The sequence below is a fragment of the Eublepharis macularius genome, chromosome 10, assembly GCF_028583425.1.
Source record: "Eublepharis macularius isolate TG4126 chromosome 10, MPM_Emac_v1.0, whole genome shotgun sequence".
NCBI lineage: Eukaryota > Metazoa > Chordata > Lepidosauria > Squamata > Eublepharidae > Eublepharis > Eublepharis macularius.
Genome location: NC_072799.1, coordinates 56,999,786 through 57,018,441, shown reverse-complemented (window position 1 = coordinate 57,018,441; position 18,656 = coordinate 56,999,786). Strand labels below are relative to the sequence as shown.

At 39.9% G+C, this 18,656-nt stretch overlaps 1 protein-coding gene across 1 annotated transcript in view; it reads right to left on the bottom strand.

The window, feature by feature from the left end:
* FHIP1A (FHF complex subunit HOOK interacting protein 1A) overlaps nt 1-18,656 on the bottom strand; it is a 109,756-nt gene that overhangs the window by 47,786 nt on the left and 43,314 nt on the right. Inside the window, exons 2-4 of the mRNA XM_054989484.1 lie at nt 10,814-11,031; nt 8,668-9,294; nt 2,079-2,237 (exon numbers count right to left, since the gene is read on the bottom strand). Of these exons, the coding sequence (XP_054845459.1) occupies nt 2,079-2,237; nt 8,668-9,294; nt 10,814-10,918 (891 nt within the window). The 5' untranslated portion in view covers nt 10,919-11,031. The remainder of the gene's footprint in view (nt 1-2,078; nt 2,238-8,667; nt 9,295-10,813; nt 11,032-18,656) is intronic.

Genomic DNA, 18,656 nt, shown 5'->3' with positions numbered 1-18,656 from the left:
AGCTTGCTTGAAAACCAGTAAAGGAGACTGAGTAAGGAAAAGAGGGAAGGAGGATTGGTCTCTTTATGTTCTGATTAATCATATGTGAAATGAATGTCAAATTAGTTTGCAAATACAAGTGATTCAATGATAAAATTCAGGAATCAATGCTCTATCTAAATAGTCCATTTTTTCATAATGGACTGATGCAGACACAAGACTGAAGAAAACGAAGAAAGACGTTTCTTAGTGACGGATTTACCTCCATTTTCTCTAATCATCATGGTTATTGCTAGCCAAGATTATCCAAAAGTCATCATGATTTAAGTAATAACTATGGTTAACATGAATGTTGATAGAACTCATATGGCAGGAGAAATTTATGCTGGAATGAGGAAGAAGTATGTGATGATGATGCTATGTTTCTAATTCTAACTGTAGTTGAGGCATTTATGTCTATTTGCATTTTTATTTCCTATTATCCAGTGTATAAAACAAAGCTGTCACTCAGTCTTCCAAAGATAACTAGGGAATGAGGCGTTTCACTTTTATAAGAACCTGATCATAAGCAGTAGTAGCACATTCACATCTTCTCCTAGTGACCAAACATCACTGCTCATAACTGATAATGGTCACAATTTACCATCGCTATTCAAGGCTGAGAAACTCAGGCAAAAAGCTACAATATGTTAATTCATTTCTAAAGCTGTCTTTTCTTTTTAAACACCCAATTCACGTCTCGCTCATTATACTTATCAACTAAACCTTTCATTACTTTTGAATACTGAATGTGGAAAATATTTTCTATTTAAAGTCTGCACTAATGATGCCATTACCACCATATAAACATAGTAAATATTTGCTAAAATATAGAACTTTGCTCTGTAAAGTTGACACTGAAGTAAAAGAAAAGTCAGTTTTTACCTCCGTATCAGATTATGTATATCACTTCAGATATAAAAACAGCATTTAAACAGTGCAGACCTTCAAAATTTATAAGCCTAAATTATGAGAATAAGCCAACTTGCGTGAATCAAATTAAGTACGGTTACTGTATGGACTTGTAATAAGAGTCCTGTGCTCAGCATCAAAGAGATACAAAATCTGATTTTATCATTAGACTGAAGAACAACAAAGAATCAAAAGGAGAAAAATCTAATTAAGAAATAATCAAGAACAAAGAATATGAACAGGCCAACCATAATGTAATTTGCATTGTTCAAACATATTTAGCTTTCTGATCAACTCAACAACAGTGAAAATTATTCACTCCCACAGGGAGGGTTTTTTCATTTTTATATGAACCTGCTCATAAAAACTAGCATATTCTTTACAACTCAAGACAAGCACAGAATTTCCCCTAGAAAATAATTTATGATTTTATAATCAAAAGCTTATCAACCAACTATCCTTAGGAAGAAAACAATCTTCATAATAGTAAACAAAATTTGCATCATATTATGTGGGCATCTTCTGTAACTGAAACAGAAACTGTCATGTGTCTTATCTTTATTATGAGATGATCATATAGATAGAATGATAAAAAAGCTAGGAGAGAAAGTCACGCAAGTGAAAGCCATCATACATCTGATCCTGGTTCAGACAGACCAGTTTACCCTCTTTCACTGCAATCATGAAAGACCTACTGCCTAAACCAGCTGCTTATCAGTTGTATGGCCAACGGGTCATGGGGAGGGTGCTCCCCTGGTACTTGGCAGCTTCAGCCGAACCCTAGTTGCTGCATAGCACATTGGGATGTTGGTGGAGCTCAACACCTGTCAGAACAACTCTGTGCAGTGAATTAAACACAACAAACTATTATTTGCTCTTGGCCTCAAAATTGAAACCAGAACCTAGAAAAAAAGCCATGGCTTCAAATTCTGGTTTGGAAGGCAACACACAAACCACAACATGTTGGTTCAAATATAGTGGCAAAGTATTATTTTTTTTTGGTAAAAAGAAAGGGGCAGCATAAGAGGAAGAGACTCCTTGTATCCAAGGCTCATTCTCATAACACTAAACCGAGGTTTGATACAATCAAGTCACAACCAAGCAGCATTTATTCTGGACACTGCATTCATGTGCAGAATATGCATTACCTGTATTACTGCATTGCAAAACTCGAGGGAGTTCATGAACTGGACAAGAGCTGGAGAAAGAAGCCAATCATCTTTCAGCAGGCAGTGCCAGTCTTCTCCTTTCCCTTCCAGCTTTGTAGGCAAAGATGAATACAGGCCACTTAGGCCTGTTGCTAGCACCTGGATTAAAGGGGAAAAGGAGAAAAAATGTTATTAACAGTTTCAAGAAATGGTTTTGAATTCCTGGAAAATATTTTTTTAGTTTCTTTTCAAATGACTGGTCACTGAGAGAATGCTGTTACATCCCAACTGAAGTTTATGATGTAAATCATATTTCTAACTACACTGATACAAACAGAAAGAATTGCTGAGACAATTAAAATAACCAACACATACAAAATATATAAACTGTGATCTGTGTTCCATTTTAAAATACCTGTTTAAAAGAGAAGAATATGTGGAAGTTTTCCCCCCAGCTGAAGAGAGATCTGTCAACCATCTAACGCTTCAAGGAGTCTATTACAATTGTTTCCAACATTTCCTTTTAGTCAGAAATCTTAATAATCTTATTCACTGCCAGGCTGCACACAATTACTTCACGAGTCCCCTACCACCACACAGTTGGGTACATTTATGCTTTCCACATGTGCAGCAGTGTTCATACCACTAAACAAAGTTTGAAAGAAGGTATACCTACCACTAGATTCTTCTTAACTGAAGCTGTCCAGGACAGAACCTGGGACCTTCTTCATGCCATGCATGTGTTCTATTCTCACCCTTTCACTAAGGCCCCAATTCTGCAGTGGGGGAGAGGATGCAAGCAGCTGAGAGCTTATTTTCCCCTCGGTAGCCACTCTCCACAGAATATATTCTAGGCAATACTTGCAGTTTAGAAGTTGGAGTACTTTTATTCCTGTAAATTAATTTACAATTATTAATGTGAAAGATAAAGGAGCAAGCACCGAGTCATTACTGACCCATGGGGAGATGTTGCATAACGATGTTTTCTTGGCAGACTTTTTACGGGGTAGTTTGCCATTGCCTTCCCATCATCTACACTTTACCCCCAGGAAACTGGGTACTCATTTTACCGACCTCGGAAGGATGGAAGGCTGAGTCAACCGTGAGCCACTTACCACTCTGCCCCATGGCGCAGAGTGGCAAGCTGTAGTACTGTAGCCCAGGCTCTGCTCACGACCTGAGTTCGATCCTGGAGGAAGCCGGGTTCAGGTAGCCAGCTCAAGGTTGACTCAGCCTTCCATCCTTCCGAGGTCGGTAAAATGAGTACCCACTTTCCTGGTTGTAAAGTGTAGATGACTGGGGAATGCAACGGCCAACCACCCCATAAATAGTCTGCCAAGAAAACGTCATGATGCGACGTCCCCCATGGGTCAGTAATGACTCGAAGCTTGCACAGGAGCTACCTTTACCTTAGCCTAATGTGAAATGAAAGTATGACATCCAATGACATGTATCCTCCCATTCCACGAAGAGACATCTGAATGAAAGAAAGGCTTAAGTGGAAGGAAGGCTTCTTAGGCTAGCGGAACTTCCTTCAGCCTAAGGGAGTATATCCTGTTGGTTCTTAGAACTTTAACGTTACTTTGTGGCTTTAACTGATAGTGAGAGGGGAATTTTTAAAAAATATAAAAGTACGTATTAAGAGTACACATGTGTAAGTCATAAAGTGTGTCATTTTGCTAAGTTCATCATGACTTTTTAAAAAATAAATATTGTCTCGGATCCAGCAATGAGCAAGCAGAATAGACTTAATACAGTTTTGCTTGTGCAAAATCTTGTGCAATATCTAGTGATTTCCTCCTCATATGCACAGAAATTGGTCATACAATGTCTTGGGGAAGCAGAAGAGCAAGCAGGTATATAATAAGTTTGACTTAGTGCTGGTGGCTACTGAGTTCATTTTCTTGCATTTCTGCTTGCACTGGATCCAATAAAATATATTACACACATAATGGGCATGTGCCTGGAATTATCATCGTAAGTCTATCTCCACTTCAAGTTTTACAATGTATAGCTCTGCATAAACAAAGAGCATGCCCAATGCATAAAACCTGGGTCAGCTGTTAGATGAGCATATAGTCAGTCACCTTTAAGGGGGATTTGCAGATCTTGATTATTTTAATCAATGTTCATATTTAAAATATATCAGATTTAAATATATTTGCATTTTTATCTTTTTCAATTTCCAATATGCAGACCACAGGCTTAGATTTTTTTTTTAAAAGGCTCAATATCATTACTCTTACCCCATCCTACAATCTTGAAGGGAACAGTGCTACCTGTAGGATAGACCAATTAACATCTAGAGAAAAATATTACCAGACAGTTTACTGTATATTAATCATAAACATGGCTTTATACATATGGAGTTACTTTATTGGGAACTGTGGGACAAGTGGCTCCACACAGCCAAGTTCTTGAAAGAAGATCAAGTGGAGCCTTACAGCAGTTTTAAGTATTTTGAGTGAATGGAAATACTTCATCCAGGCAGGAGCCACAAAGGGAAGCACAGCCTTCTTCTTTAAAAACACGTTATAGTTATTGATGTGAACTGGTGGAGATAAATTTCTCTTTTAGATGACTTCTTCCAGCAATAAGTGCAGAGACATGGCCAGAATAAATATTATCAGTCATACAACTTTAGTTTTACATGAGCCTGTTAAAACCAGGCTCCTAACCAGTAAATCATTTTGAGTACTTAGAAGATAGATCTGATTTTTCAGAGGTGCCGAAATGAAATGTTAATTTTTTGACTGACAGATGAAATTAGGCTGCCTGAATTGCATTTCCCTGAATTCACTGGAATATGTGCTGCCCTTACCAGCTACTTATTCCATCAGCTAAGCTACAATTAACAGAAATGAATGAAGAAGAAGAAGAAGAAAATATTCTCTGTGTAATATGTAATTGATCATATTAATTATTACAACATCCTTGTGTGGCCCAATCCTATGCATCTTTACTCATAAGTAAGTTGCATGGATACAATTTACTCTCACATGTGTACACTCAGGACTGCAGCCTCAGTCACAGTGATAAGAAAATCAACATAACAATTTTATTTCCATGGAAGCAAATGTAGCCACCTAGTTCTTGCCAATGAGTATTAGTTACTAGACTTAGGGAGCAATCCTAAGAGTCTACTTAGAAGTAAGCCTCATGTTAATCAGCATAACTTACTTCCAGGGAGATGCCCTTACGATTGCAGCTTTAATCTGTCAATGTCTCCTACCCAGACACGCATCCCATCTTTAGACATCATGTTTTTATCCTGCCTTTACTTCAAGGGCTCAGGACAGCATACATGGTTTCCTTTCCTTGGCACTTTTTTTCAGGGGATATGCATCAGTACAGAATAGTGGTACTTCTTGCAGTAGAAAAGAGCAAGCGTCCAGTAGCACCTATAAGACTAACAAAATTTGTAGTATAGTGTTGCCAGACCCCCACTGGGGGTGAGGGATCCCCCGCTCACACCTCCACCCCCCACCCCCGCTTACCTGGCTGGCAGGGGAGGCACGAGCCTCTCAGGGGCACACTCCCAGGCAGCACAGTACACTCCTACAGGCCTGATCCAGCCCAATCTGGGCCCGAATCGGCCCAGATCATGCTGCCACAGAATAGGGGAACACTCCCACGCTTAGCAGCGGCCCGATTTCCCCCCCCCCCCCGCAGAGCACAGGAGCACTCCCACGGCAGCTGTGGCTCACATGATGACTTAACTTCCCAGAACAACAGAGAAGGTAGGTGCTGGGTCCCCCACCTCCCACTGGGAGGGCAGGGGGACCGGGCAACCCAAGTAGGGTATGAACTTTCATGAGCCACAGCTCACTTCTTCAGATACCTGCTATCTGTGGCTCACAAAAGCTCATACCCTACCACAAATTTTGTTAGTCTTATAGGTGCTACTGGACTTTTGCTCTTTTCTACTGCTACAGACCGACTAACATGGCTACCCATCTTGATCTGGCACTTTTTGGGCATTCAAGGCTTGGACGGGGACCTCTTTTTTTTTAAGGAAAAGGGGGCTGTTTTTCCTCACTTTTATCCTCAGAACCACCATTTGAAATAGGTTAGGCAGAAAGAGATTGGGTGGGGACTCCAAAAGAAAAGACACACAGTGATAGTCATAGCTAAATAGTCATTTTGGGCTTCGTTTTCTTTTCTCTGCTCCTGTTATCTACTGCCCATAGCATAGTGTAACCATACATTATGGCCACAATCCAGAAAGCTTTATAAAAGTAAAGGCTCTATGAGATTAGCATGACTTTGGCTTTATTACTAGGCACCTCAGATCCACCACCCACCCCAAAATCATACTACAAATCTATCTGAGTTTTGCCTGATTGAATGCTGCCAACCAGATCCTTATGGTATAATTCCAGACTATTAGAGAAGCAGAATTCTGAACTCTCAAAACTGGGTGTTTATGAAGCAAACAACCCTCAAGAGTTGATACGATTCCTGCTCCCAGCTATGTTAATGGAACCTCCACGTTCAAAGACACTAAAGCCTCTGACTGGCAATATGAGGAGGCAACCTCATAGGAGTCCCTGGCCTCTCTGCCCTGTCTGTTGGCCCTCCAGGGCAACTAGTTTGCCACTGTGTTGCTGGACCACTGGTGTGATCCAGTAGGGGACCTCTTGTGTTCTTAAACATGGACTGTGACATTGTGCTAAAGAACTCTGACATCCTGTTAAAGAATTGGGATAGCTAGCCTCGCAGCTGGTATGACTTTAAACACACCAAGGCAATCATTCTAATTTGGAATGTGTTTTGTCAGTCGCAGCCCCCTACTGCTTCAAGGTTAATATAGTTGGCTTTAATCTTAAGAGTAAAGAGAATTTCTTAAAATTAATTGGCAAATGTAATCATGGAAGTTACAGCACAAATCTAATAAGGGTATCTATCTTGGAGGGGAATTTTGTCAAATGACTACTTAAACATATTCAAATAAAGTCAACTAGAGTCTCTGTTCTTACACCCTGCATTTGCTACATATTGCAGTAGTTCAGAAGCGTTTAAAAAAGAACTCAGAAGAAAACCACAGAAAATTGTTTCCCAAGCACTGTAAGCGGTGGCTCCCATTCTGTTTACACACCAGTGGCCACTACATCCATTAGAACAAAACATTCCCTAATAAAAAAGTGTACAGTGTGTGAACCCTACTTATTTCACTTGAACACATGGAAATATTTTAAATGCTAGAGAGAGAAAAAGATGCATTTTTGGAGATATAGACCCGTGTGTATAACCATGAAGTAAAGACTCATACAAATTTGAAAACGGGAGCAGGAGAAGAACTCTGCCAAGTTCTGAATTCCTAGTAGAATTCCTAGTAGAATTCATGCCCAGAACACTAAATATGTGTTCATTCCTAGAAAACATAATTATCAGTAGGGCATTTGGGTTGAGATATGATGGGAATGAGTCTGGAGCTGATGTTGTAAAGCTAAAAAATGTTGAGGAAAAGGCTCTACTTTGAAACATACACACACAAATATCTGGCTTAGGAGGTGAAAAGGAAGCAGGACGTTTATGCCTGCTTCCATACCTGGATTTTTTTTACTGCCCAGTCATTTCTATCTGCAATCAACTGCAGGTAGAATTGAAATCATAGTTTTACACAGCTGCCACTATATCCAGTGTGGAAGCAACCTGCCTCAAAGGCTGATTCCGCACACGTTGGATAATGCACTTTCAATGCACTTTATCAATCGTTTGAGGTGGATTTTTTGTTCCGCACATGAAAAAATCCGTTCCAAATCATCTATAAAGAGGATTGGAAGTGCATTATCCAACGTGTGCGGAATCAGCCAAAGAAATATAATTACTGATCTCATAGGGCCTAAGACAAATAATAAATGCTAGTCACTGTGACTGGTGGCGAGACAGAGAGACAAACCAGCAGCCAGTCATTGTAAATTCAGTCCTCTAAGCATCATATTCTGGTTTGAAAACATAGGGAAAAGGAAACCCCACACACAGTCCAATTCTTATTAAAATATTTCAGGACCACATACCTGAGGACAACTAAATAGAAGCACAAATGACTTTCAAAATCTCAATATTGTTATCAGGTTAATAGCAAAAAATTCTAACTTTAAAAATAATGCTGTTTATCAATTGACATATTACAATGTGAACAGTACCATCATAAGCAGAGTTGCATGCCTTTAAGTCTACTGGAGTCAACACATTAAGAAAAGCGTAGGACAGCACCGTAAAAAGTGTTAATATAATTCAAACCAGATGCCTACCTAAATATTATGATTCTACCCCCACTAAATAGCATTAATTTTATTCATAAGTTTTGTCAATTTATACCTCAATCTTCTGTGTGTACATATAAATAATTTAACAAGAGTACTGTTCAAGGATTGGTTTGGATGCTTAATTTGATAAATCATATTTTTATAAATACAATTTGCTGGCTTCTTAAATGACTTAGAAATGTAGTTATTCAATTTCTACATCATCCTAATGAACTAGTTCTACTTAATTTTTTTTTAAAAAAACACTGAGGAAAAGATCATGTCAAAACAAGAACAGGTAGAGGTGTTTTTATCTTAAGGCAGAGGAAGAAACTTACCGGACAAAAGTAAGTGTTTTCTACTATGTGATTAGCAACTACACAGTTTTCTGCAGAAAGTGACATTATAAAAAGTAGTGCATCGCGAGCCTGTTGGCCAATGGTCCCTTCACGGTGGATGAAAGGAATCAACAGAGAAAAAATCAGGAAGTTTGCAGCCCCTTGGTCTTCACTAGTATGGAAAAATAGTTCCAGAATGGATGGATCTTTGGCTAGAATTGAGCACAGCTGGTTTAGTAGTACCACCAGCTGTGCTTCCACAGCTGATATTGCAGTTCCTGAGCAAGAGCTCAGCAACATCATCAAAGGTTTCAGGATGGGTTTGTGATGTAGCAAGGGCTGGTGGGACTGAGTGACAAGCATCTCGTACATCTTCAGTTGCTCAATTTTCATCTCATCAGTAAATTCCCTCCTGAGACTCCACAGGAACAGTTTTTCCATAATATTCTCCGTGACCACAAACTCCAGGATAGGTCCCATTGCGGCATCTTTTGCTTGTTCTTCAATCAACAAGAAAAGCATATGCTCTACGTAGTTCTGCACAGTGCTGGCTTCATCTGGAGGAATTGCTCCATATTTTGCTTGAATATTTTTCAAGGGGTCATGCTTCTCTAAGATTTTCACAACCTGTGGAAAAGTGAAATAACTTTTTAAATCATCAGGACACACAGGTTTCAAAATACTACTTTAATACTATTTTATATTAAACGCAAGTCTTCAAGGTTGACATATTTAGTTCAATACTATATTGGTACAATCACTTTCATTAAAGTACATTTGATATATACAGCATAAACTGCAGGGATAGACAATTAAATGGCAAAGAAGTTGTGAATGGAGAAGAGGAGTTTGTTTATGAATTACTTATCTATGAGTTTACATGCCGAATTTTAAAAATGACAATGTTTCTATAATCAACTCCTGGGAAGGAGGAGAAATAATTCAGTGGTAAGATGTATGCTTTGACCGTATTGTCAGTTCTTCAGTTCAAGGATCTCAGGTGACAAGTAGGGGGGGAAACACTGCCTGAGACTCTACAGACCTCAGTGAACAATCAGTAAAGCCAACACTGGACTAAACAGATTCTCCTCTCTGTATTAGACTGTAATGCTGCAGGCACGTAGGCTGCTTAAATCCATTCAGCTGATATGATTTAAGCAGTCAGCCTACAGGATTGCCAGAAAAAACATAACCAATCTAGCCTCTGTTCTGATTTTGTAACTACCATAAATCACTCTATCTGATGACCTTCACCAGCAGAGAGAGTGTGACCTTGTTGAGTCTTTTGGATCTCTCAGCAGTGTTCAAGAATCTACCAGTTAAGACCTTTCTCGGGGATACTGATCCACGTGCCCCACCTTCAGAGATCAGGTGGCAGGCCTCAGAAAACATGGTGTTTTCTACTGTGGCATCCCACTAAGAACTCCCTCTCCATAGTAATTCCCCAGAAGTCAACTTTAGCCACCAAACAAAAAGTGTTCTCACTTTCTGGACATTGCAAAATCATTTTTATCCTTTGAATTAACCAAAGGTGGTTTTGCTTCTCATTTTTTAGAATGTTGTTAGTTTCATAAGAAACTGCAACTAATTGAAGAGCAAGATAAGGGTTCAGTAGTACCTTAAAGATCAGGTGCTACTGGACCCTAATCTTGCTCTTCTACTGCAAACCAACACAGCTATCCACCTGAAACTGCCACTAATTGTTTCATTTCATTTTACTGTTTTGTATTTTGCCATAAACTGCATTGAGAGATTTTAAACTGACAACATAGGACAGAAATATTTTAAATACATTTTCATGTTTCTTTTAAATCCTACAATGATTCAAAACATGACAGTTTTATTCAAAATTCTTGTTTCACTTGCAGTACAACCTAGATCTCCCTGTTCTCTCCCTAATGCATTTATCAAACACAGTTGCAACAAACACACTGTGCTGTACTAAATAATAGAGTAGCAAGATTTTACAGTTTGCCAAAACATGAAACATCAAAGAACGTGCTTCTGTATCAGCAATGTTCTGCAACACAGAAGTAGCTTGTACTGTGGCCAGCTAAGCCACAAACCATTCTTTTAATCAAGTGAATCCCTGCCAATACAACCAACTTTAAAAATGAATACAACAGGATAAACTTTTCTCCCTTACCTGTGCCCAATGGGTTTTAAAGACTATCATGCAGGTTTCTGGATCAACTCCTTCCAGGCTCACAGCCTGATGGTTTTTCCTGCCACTCGTACCTGTGGACATCATAAACTCTCCAAAGGTCAATAGTACTAGGCCATAGCCAATTTCCTTTGTGGTCAGTGTAGCAAATCACTGCATTACAAGTATCACGTCTGGACAGGCATCTTTGATCTGCAAAGCTAAAGAAACAGACAAATCAACAAATGAGATTTCTCAGGAATACAAAATAATAACTCCTTAATAATAAAAATATATTTTTTGAATAATATCTCCTTAATAATGTAATGGAGACACAATGACTGTATAAAAACATGGTCCAGTCTTTTACAGTAAGTATAAACCACTTCGCCTATTATAGTTCTTTTATTAGATTAATCCATTTCTCTATCATAATGCTCAGTGTTTGATTCTGCGCTCTCCTGAAAACATTCACAAAAACTGTGATGACATTGTAGGAAACATTATTATTCCCTCTGTGAAAATAATTACATGAAATGAGTGGAGATTTGGGGCTGAGGAGGTGAGAGCCCACCTCTTTTTGGCCATATTATTGATATTTGTGGGACCTACTGATCAGAAGAACATGGATGCATATAAGAGCTAAATTTGGTATAAGAAAAAATGCATTCTTTTTTTTAATGCCTTTCACTTCTCCTTTGGTGACTAAGCAATACTAACAATGAGACTCTGTACGATTGAAAGTTTTATAAAAAGACATTCTGACATAAGCAGCTATTCATTCAAATACTTGACTTTTCTGTTAATAAGAACAAACTGCGTAAAATTGCAGTATTTTAAAGAGCTCAGGAGGAAAATATCAAGGTTTGTACCAATGATAAAAGGCCATTATAAAACAGGAAAAGGGCTTAATAGTTACCAAAGTAATGCAAGTATCATTTTATTCAGATAAACGTGGCAGCCCACACTGAACAATGGGTTGCATCCTACCACTCGAGTCCTCTAACAGGGATGCCTCCATCCAATGCAAAAGACTTTTGCAAAGAAAGCTGCTACAATGAGGAAAGGCTCCTCGTGCCCTGCTAGCTGAGCAGGGTAAGTGGGATGCTTAAAAGTGAATGTTTCAAATCATCATTTCAATGTTTGTATATTTATTTTAAAGCCTTTTCAATCATGGTCAGTGCGATCCTTTGCAGAATTACAGTCTTCTAAGCCCACCAATTTCATGGCGTTCTGCAGACTGCAAGGGCATAACTTGGTTTTGGATTGCTCTCTATGTGCAGTTTTGATACATCAAAGCACAAAACACCCCACCACAAAACAGCAAATCTAAATAAAAATCTTTGAGACGTGCAACAAGAGGCACAGTTCTGCAAAGCACAAGGATATAGCATTTTATATGGATGGCCATAAAAGCTGCACATTTTATTACTTCATTAGAAGACCAGTGAAAACATGTCAGTTACAAGATGCTCTTCATCAGTTAAAAAAGGGATTATGCACAATGATATTTCGGACTCAGTCACTTCAAGACAATGCATGGTTTCATGCAAATAAAGTCCAAACCTAAAATGATTGGGTTTGCCTTGAGCAATATGTGATTGAGTATATTAAAACGTAATATATCACCTCATGCCACCATATATTTGTTAGTCATATTCAGTGCTTTTTTTGTTTTTAAAAAGTATTAGTTACTCCTATATTGGACTGAACTGATTTCTACCAATTCCCAACTCAGGACTCCCCATAAGGTGCTGGTACAATGAGTACCACCACAAAAAAAGCTCTGGTCTTTTACAGCCATAAAACTCTTTACATGGCTACTCTTCTGGAATTATTTACAGAGAAGAAGAGTGTGATGTTTACGAGAAATTTCTATCACAACAGTTGTATATTTATTTGTGTGTTAGTATTTCCTGTTACTGTTTGTCACAGGGATGCTAACAGTGTTTGGTTGCCATCTGCCTAGGATTTTATTTACCAGGTGATGTTATTTACCTCCAGGCCATAAAAAGTTTCATCCCCACACATCAGGCCTCTTTTAAAGAGACATTGTTCTCCACACCAGTTGGGAACTCTATAGAGTGAAAGTAGGGGCTGAATTTATTTCGCCATTTGATGCTACATTTTAAGAATCCTGCTCCACACCTAAGTCTTGGTGAGCCATCTTGGAAGTAGTTTATCTTAATTATTGGGCTGCTTGACAAGTTTAGCAATTAAGACAAAATGCTCTAGGATAACATGCATAGCTGACATTCTAGAGAACTAAAGCACCTCTGATGCACACATCATATTCCCCAGCTCAAAACGAGCTGAAAAATAAAAAAAAATTACAGCAGCTTAAAAACAGGGTTGTGCATACCTGTAATTATTGTTCATTGTTGTTCTTCTGTGCAGGCATACATTGGGGACTGTGCATGCACACAGGCCTGCTGACCAGAGAATTCTTAAAAGCTACTTTAAAGTTCTGTTAGGGGGTCGCTCCTCCTAAGCCACATAGCAACCACTTTTCCTCCTAAATCCTGCCCTCTCCAGGCTCCACCCCCAAGATCTCCAGGAATTTGCCAGCCTAGACTTCACCCAGTAGAAGCAGGTAGTATTGTAGAAAGGGAGAAGAAGGACCAAGACCTTCAAGGACATTCATAAGTCCTGTCAGAGGAGGGACCTGTCGGTGGAGGGACCTCTCCCTCAGTTCTCCTGAGCTGCCGCAAGCTACAACTGGCTACCACCAGAGAGTTCACAGCAGGGGAGCTTCTGCACAGAAGAACTCATAGTTACAGATACGTACAACCCTGTTTTCATTGTTGTTCTTCTGTGCAGTCCTACACCGGAAGATTACCAAGCTATATACACAATAAGGAGGCAGACTGATTCTCTCCAACTCAGTTTTATTAACAACAACATAAACCTCTTAAAACAGGGGAGAACAAGTCTTTAACAGATGAAAGAATCTCAAAAGTTGTTATCAAATACACACACACACACACACACACACACACCTTTCTACATACAACTATATACATGTATAACAGTATAAGTAGTAAAAGTGCAATACCCTCATCCTAGTAATAATGACTCTTTACACTTTATCATTTAAACAGAGACTGCAGGACTGCTGCATCCTGAGATGTGTTTACATCAGCTGCATCAGGCTTCACAACTGTATCTGAAAAAGACCAAATTGCAGCCCTACAGATACTTGAGACTAGTATGCATTGCCAAGTCTGAAGTCAGAAAAACTATTAAACGCTGAGGAGAAAGTATGGAGGACAAGAGCTAAGCTCCTCTCCTTGCAGCGGCTCAGAGAGAACTAAGGGAGGGGATCGCTCCTCCGGTGGGTCACATGACTGTTTAGGCAAGAAAAGCAGTTGCTGCTATGTGGCTTAGGAGGAGCAACCGCTCCCCCAACGGAGCTTTAAAGTAGCTTTTAAGTCGGAAGAGGCCTGCGCACATGCATAGTCCCCAATGTGTGATGACTACAAAATTTTAAAAATCACAGCAGCTTAAACAAGCAAGCAATTCTGAGATGTCCAAGCACATAAATACATTCGCTGTAAAAACAGAAGTGCTTCTGAAGTGTTGTTCTTATGCCAACTGTCCTGAAATATAAACAAGGCAGACCTATGACTATGAGCTCTTGCAAGTCTGGAGACTCCTCTGCAGAAGCAGCTGCCCAGTGCCTCTCCTTCCTTCAACATGTAGTATGTATACAGTTTCATAGACCCTACTTGTGGGTTACTTGTTAAATTAGCAGGTTTAAGACACACTTTAAAATGCACAGATTACTAGAGAACCTTCTGATTGAGGAAAACATTCTAATGGATCACCTAAAATAAAATCAAGAAAAACTTATGAATGTCCTTGAAGGTCTTGGTCCTTCTTCTCCCTTTCTACAATGGCTACCTGCTTCTACTGGGCTAGGTCCAGGCTGGCAAATTCCTGGAGATTTGGGGGGTGGAGCCTGGAGAGGGCAGGATTTGGGGAGAGGCCTCAGCAGGGTATAATGCCATAGAGTCCGTCTTCCAAAGCAACCATTTTCTCCAGAGGAACTGATCTCTGTCACCTGGAGATCGGCTGTAATTCCAGGAGTTCTCCGGCCACCACCTAGAGGCTGGCGACCCTACTGGGCCCAGATAGCAGTTTCCAATATGAAGGAATGGATGCCCCCGTCTTCCCCAACAGGACAATAAGGAGACAGCAGAAAAGTTTGATGCAGTTCTGAAAATGCCACATAAGCTCCAACTAGGGTTGCCAACATCCAGGTGGTGGCTGGAGATCTCCCAGAATTGCAACTGATCTCCAGGCAACAGAGACTAGCCCCCCAGGAGAAAATGGTTGCCTTGGAGAGTGGACTCCATGGCATTATACTCCCCTGAGGTCCCTCTTCTCTCCATGGCATTATATTCCCCTGCCTTCTCCAGGCTCCACCTGCCAAATCTCAAGGAATTTCCCAACAAGGAGCTGGCAACCCTAGCTCCAACGTTAATTTATATTTTAAGGGAACTGCACTTTCAAGGCCCAGTGAAGAGCCCTGTCTAAGCCACCCCATAGTGAAAAGTCTCCCCTTTCCCAGAAGCCCACAGGGTAACAGCAGACAGTAAAAAAGAGTAAAGCAGGAGGGAATTTCCAAAAGAATGAAAAAATCAGGAGCCAGGGAGGAGTTACACAGGCATTAAAGGATAAAAGTTGTATAGTGGAGAGGAAGTGGGTCAGTCCAGGCCTCTCCGGGACCAGAACTGGCCAAGGCATTTTTTGGGGGGGGGGGGATGGAGCCTATCACTAGCACCTTGAACCAGTAGGAAAGAATGCCTGTGTAGAGCAGCACATCTTTGGGACCAGTAATGTGTAGTTAGCTGAACTAAGACTGAACTGGAGTGCTCTACCATAGTGGCCGTAATCCACTAATTTACACTACACAGAGCTGCTGAGAAGATAAAATGGAGGAAGAGAAAGCTACATACACCAACCTGACCTGCTTGGCAAAAGTGTGCGCGCTTGTGTGTGCACGTGTGCCTCCCAGACTGTCTCCAGGAAGGACCCCACAACATTACTGTACCTTTAAGGATTATTTAAGACTAGAATCGCTAAGCATGCAATTATCCTTATATTGAATAAGACTTGTTGAGAGATTCCCCCTTGGTGACCCAGAGCAAAAAACAAAGTAAAGTGGGAAAATGTATATCAGCTTTGGAAACAGATTTCTTTTAGAATGTGACTCATGAATTTTGAATGTTTCAGTCTGAGAGTGGCTATTTCTTATGCGTAAATCAAACACTAGCAATAAAATATTGTAGCAACTGAACAGCATGCCAATTAATAAAAGCCTCAAAAGGTTCACAGAATGACCCCAAAATGGCAAAATACAGGTGACTATAGCAGTGTAAAGGTTATCTTCACAGCACAGAGCAATGGCTTTGTTCATCTGTACTAGACAGCCATTCATTAAAGCTATGGGACAGACTTTCCAATGAATTGGAATGCATGGGCTATATTCAGATGGCAAATTTAGCTAAGCATCCAGTTTGTTTTCAGGGCCACATGCACACCTTCCTTTTTCTTACTCATGCAGAACATGATGAAGGAAACTCATCTACTTGTGATATATGTCTGTAGACACAAGGTTAACCAGAGTTTGTTTGCCCTGCACTAGCAGGCTTTTCACACCAACTCCACTTTACCTGCACACATGAATTTGTACATGATGGAGAGATGGAATTATTTTCTAACTGGGATTTTTTCACTACACTCTAGGAGGTGGGGCACAGCAATAGACACCTGCAGTCCCAGCCACAAGCTGACTTGAGTGCACATTTTGAGTAACTGGGGTTAAGTTTGAAATCTGAATGCAGCCATCGGGATTTCTGCTCAGCAATCCAGAATAAATATATTGCTGATTGAATTGTTAATGGCAGCCCAACAAAAGACGTTTGCTGAGGTGGGGGGGGAGGGCATGAACAAGTACAATCCACAACATCTACTTTACAATGAATGATAGAAATGAAGCGGGGAGGGGGAATCATCCTTGAAATACCTTCCCAGACAAACACATTCAAGACTAAGTCATGAGTCACACAGATCTTGTAAGTAAATAGCAGCCCCTAGGAGGATGAAACAAGCAATTGCAGGTGTAAGCTATTTGTGGTTTTGTTCTGTTATAAAAGGAAGTTGCAAATACAGTGCTGTAGTGGGAAACAAACACACTCATGCATCAAAACTATTAAAGGAGATATTGGAAGTTGCCATATGAAACTGGCAAAAGCTACCCCTTCTAGAATTTCACTATGCTTGCAACAATCTCTCCCCTAAACTACGCCTGGATTGCTTCCTCACAACAGTTTTCTGTCATGTTCAAGAGACGATGTCAAACAATATATTATACAGAACACTCCAGGCCTTCCAAACAACAGAGACTGTACATGAATGAGAGAAGAGGGGAGTGACAGTGCCAAAACTAGTTCCCTAGTTTGGACACATTTCAGGCATGGAGCGAAATTCAAACTTGGCATTTTATCCATCAGGCCCCAGCACCTTACAGCTTGTGCCACAGGAACCGCTGCTATGGTAAACGTCAGGAAAAATCTTGTACCGTGCAGCCAGGTAACAGCCACTGATCTGCAGTCACCAATCTGTTCATCATGGTGACTAACTACACTTGAGAATTTGCTCATGTAATGAAACTAAGCCACAAGATATTGTCCATTGTATGATACAGGTAAACCCCTCTTATATATTTATATAAGCATCATTATTATATATGCTTTCAATTTGTTGTAGTAGTATGCAGATTCCCTATATAACAGAAGATACTGAAGGACGGACAGCATGAAATAGAAAAGTGCATTCAAAACTAGAACTCTGTCTCCACTAGCAACACTTTCCCCTCATCCTGAGGGATGCAAACAATTTAAGAAGTCTGACTGCCATTTATAAATTGAAAGTAGAGGAAATAATTGCAGTACTTTACAGTCAAATTGCCTGGAGACCTGTAGTAACTAGGTAGGAAGCTTCGTAAACAGGAAATCATTTGGCTGTCTATTCTTGCAGGTGTAGAAGTTAAAGGATCCCATGCCTTGTATGGACTAGAATTTAAATCTTTGGATAAATGTGTATCACTAAAGGTCCAAGACCACTGGATTAAAATCAGTTTTGTCTCTCACAGTCTGATACAGAAGCTGCTGTATCTAAATCAATGGGAGGGGGAATAAAGGAAAGAGCTGCGGGCATTCTAAAGGTCTCACTTTGAGGCCGTCTCGCTAATTCTGCCACTTACTTATGTGGAAATGTCCACAGTTTGAATGGTCAGAAGGTACACATATGGTAGACGCTCACGTTGTTCTTTGCATGGTTTAAGGGACTGGGCAAATCCCATATGTGGAAGATGTCTTATGAAGTCTAAACAACCTAACATTACTATAGAACTGTTTTCTGTTTTTTAAATCAGTGATCTTAAGCCTTTGGGACTTGTCCAGTTGTTCATATGGTATCTTCAAACAGCTGTTTGTATCAATAAAGTGGTCTGGCTAGTCTGTTTTCCCAACACAATGAGTAGACATTTAGGGGTTTTTTTCTACAACCCAAGCTATCAGTGTGCCATAATGATAAACACAATTGTGTGCAGCAACAGGCTAGGGGGAAAAGAGGTGCGTGAGGAAATAACTTCTTAAAATGTTGCTATAACAGTAACACACCAGGACAGTTCTGTGTTATACTATACTACATAGTATTAAGTTTAAAGATGTCAGTGTAGCATGACATAAACTTTAAAGAAAGGAATTGGATTCATCCCGTACTTCACTCATAAAGGAGCTACCCATTGACAGGGAGATTTCCTGAAACATTCATCTTT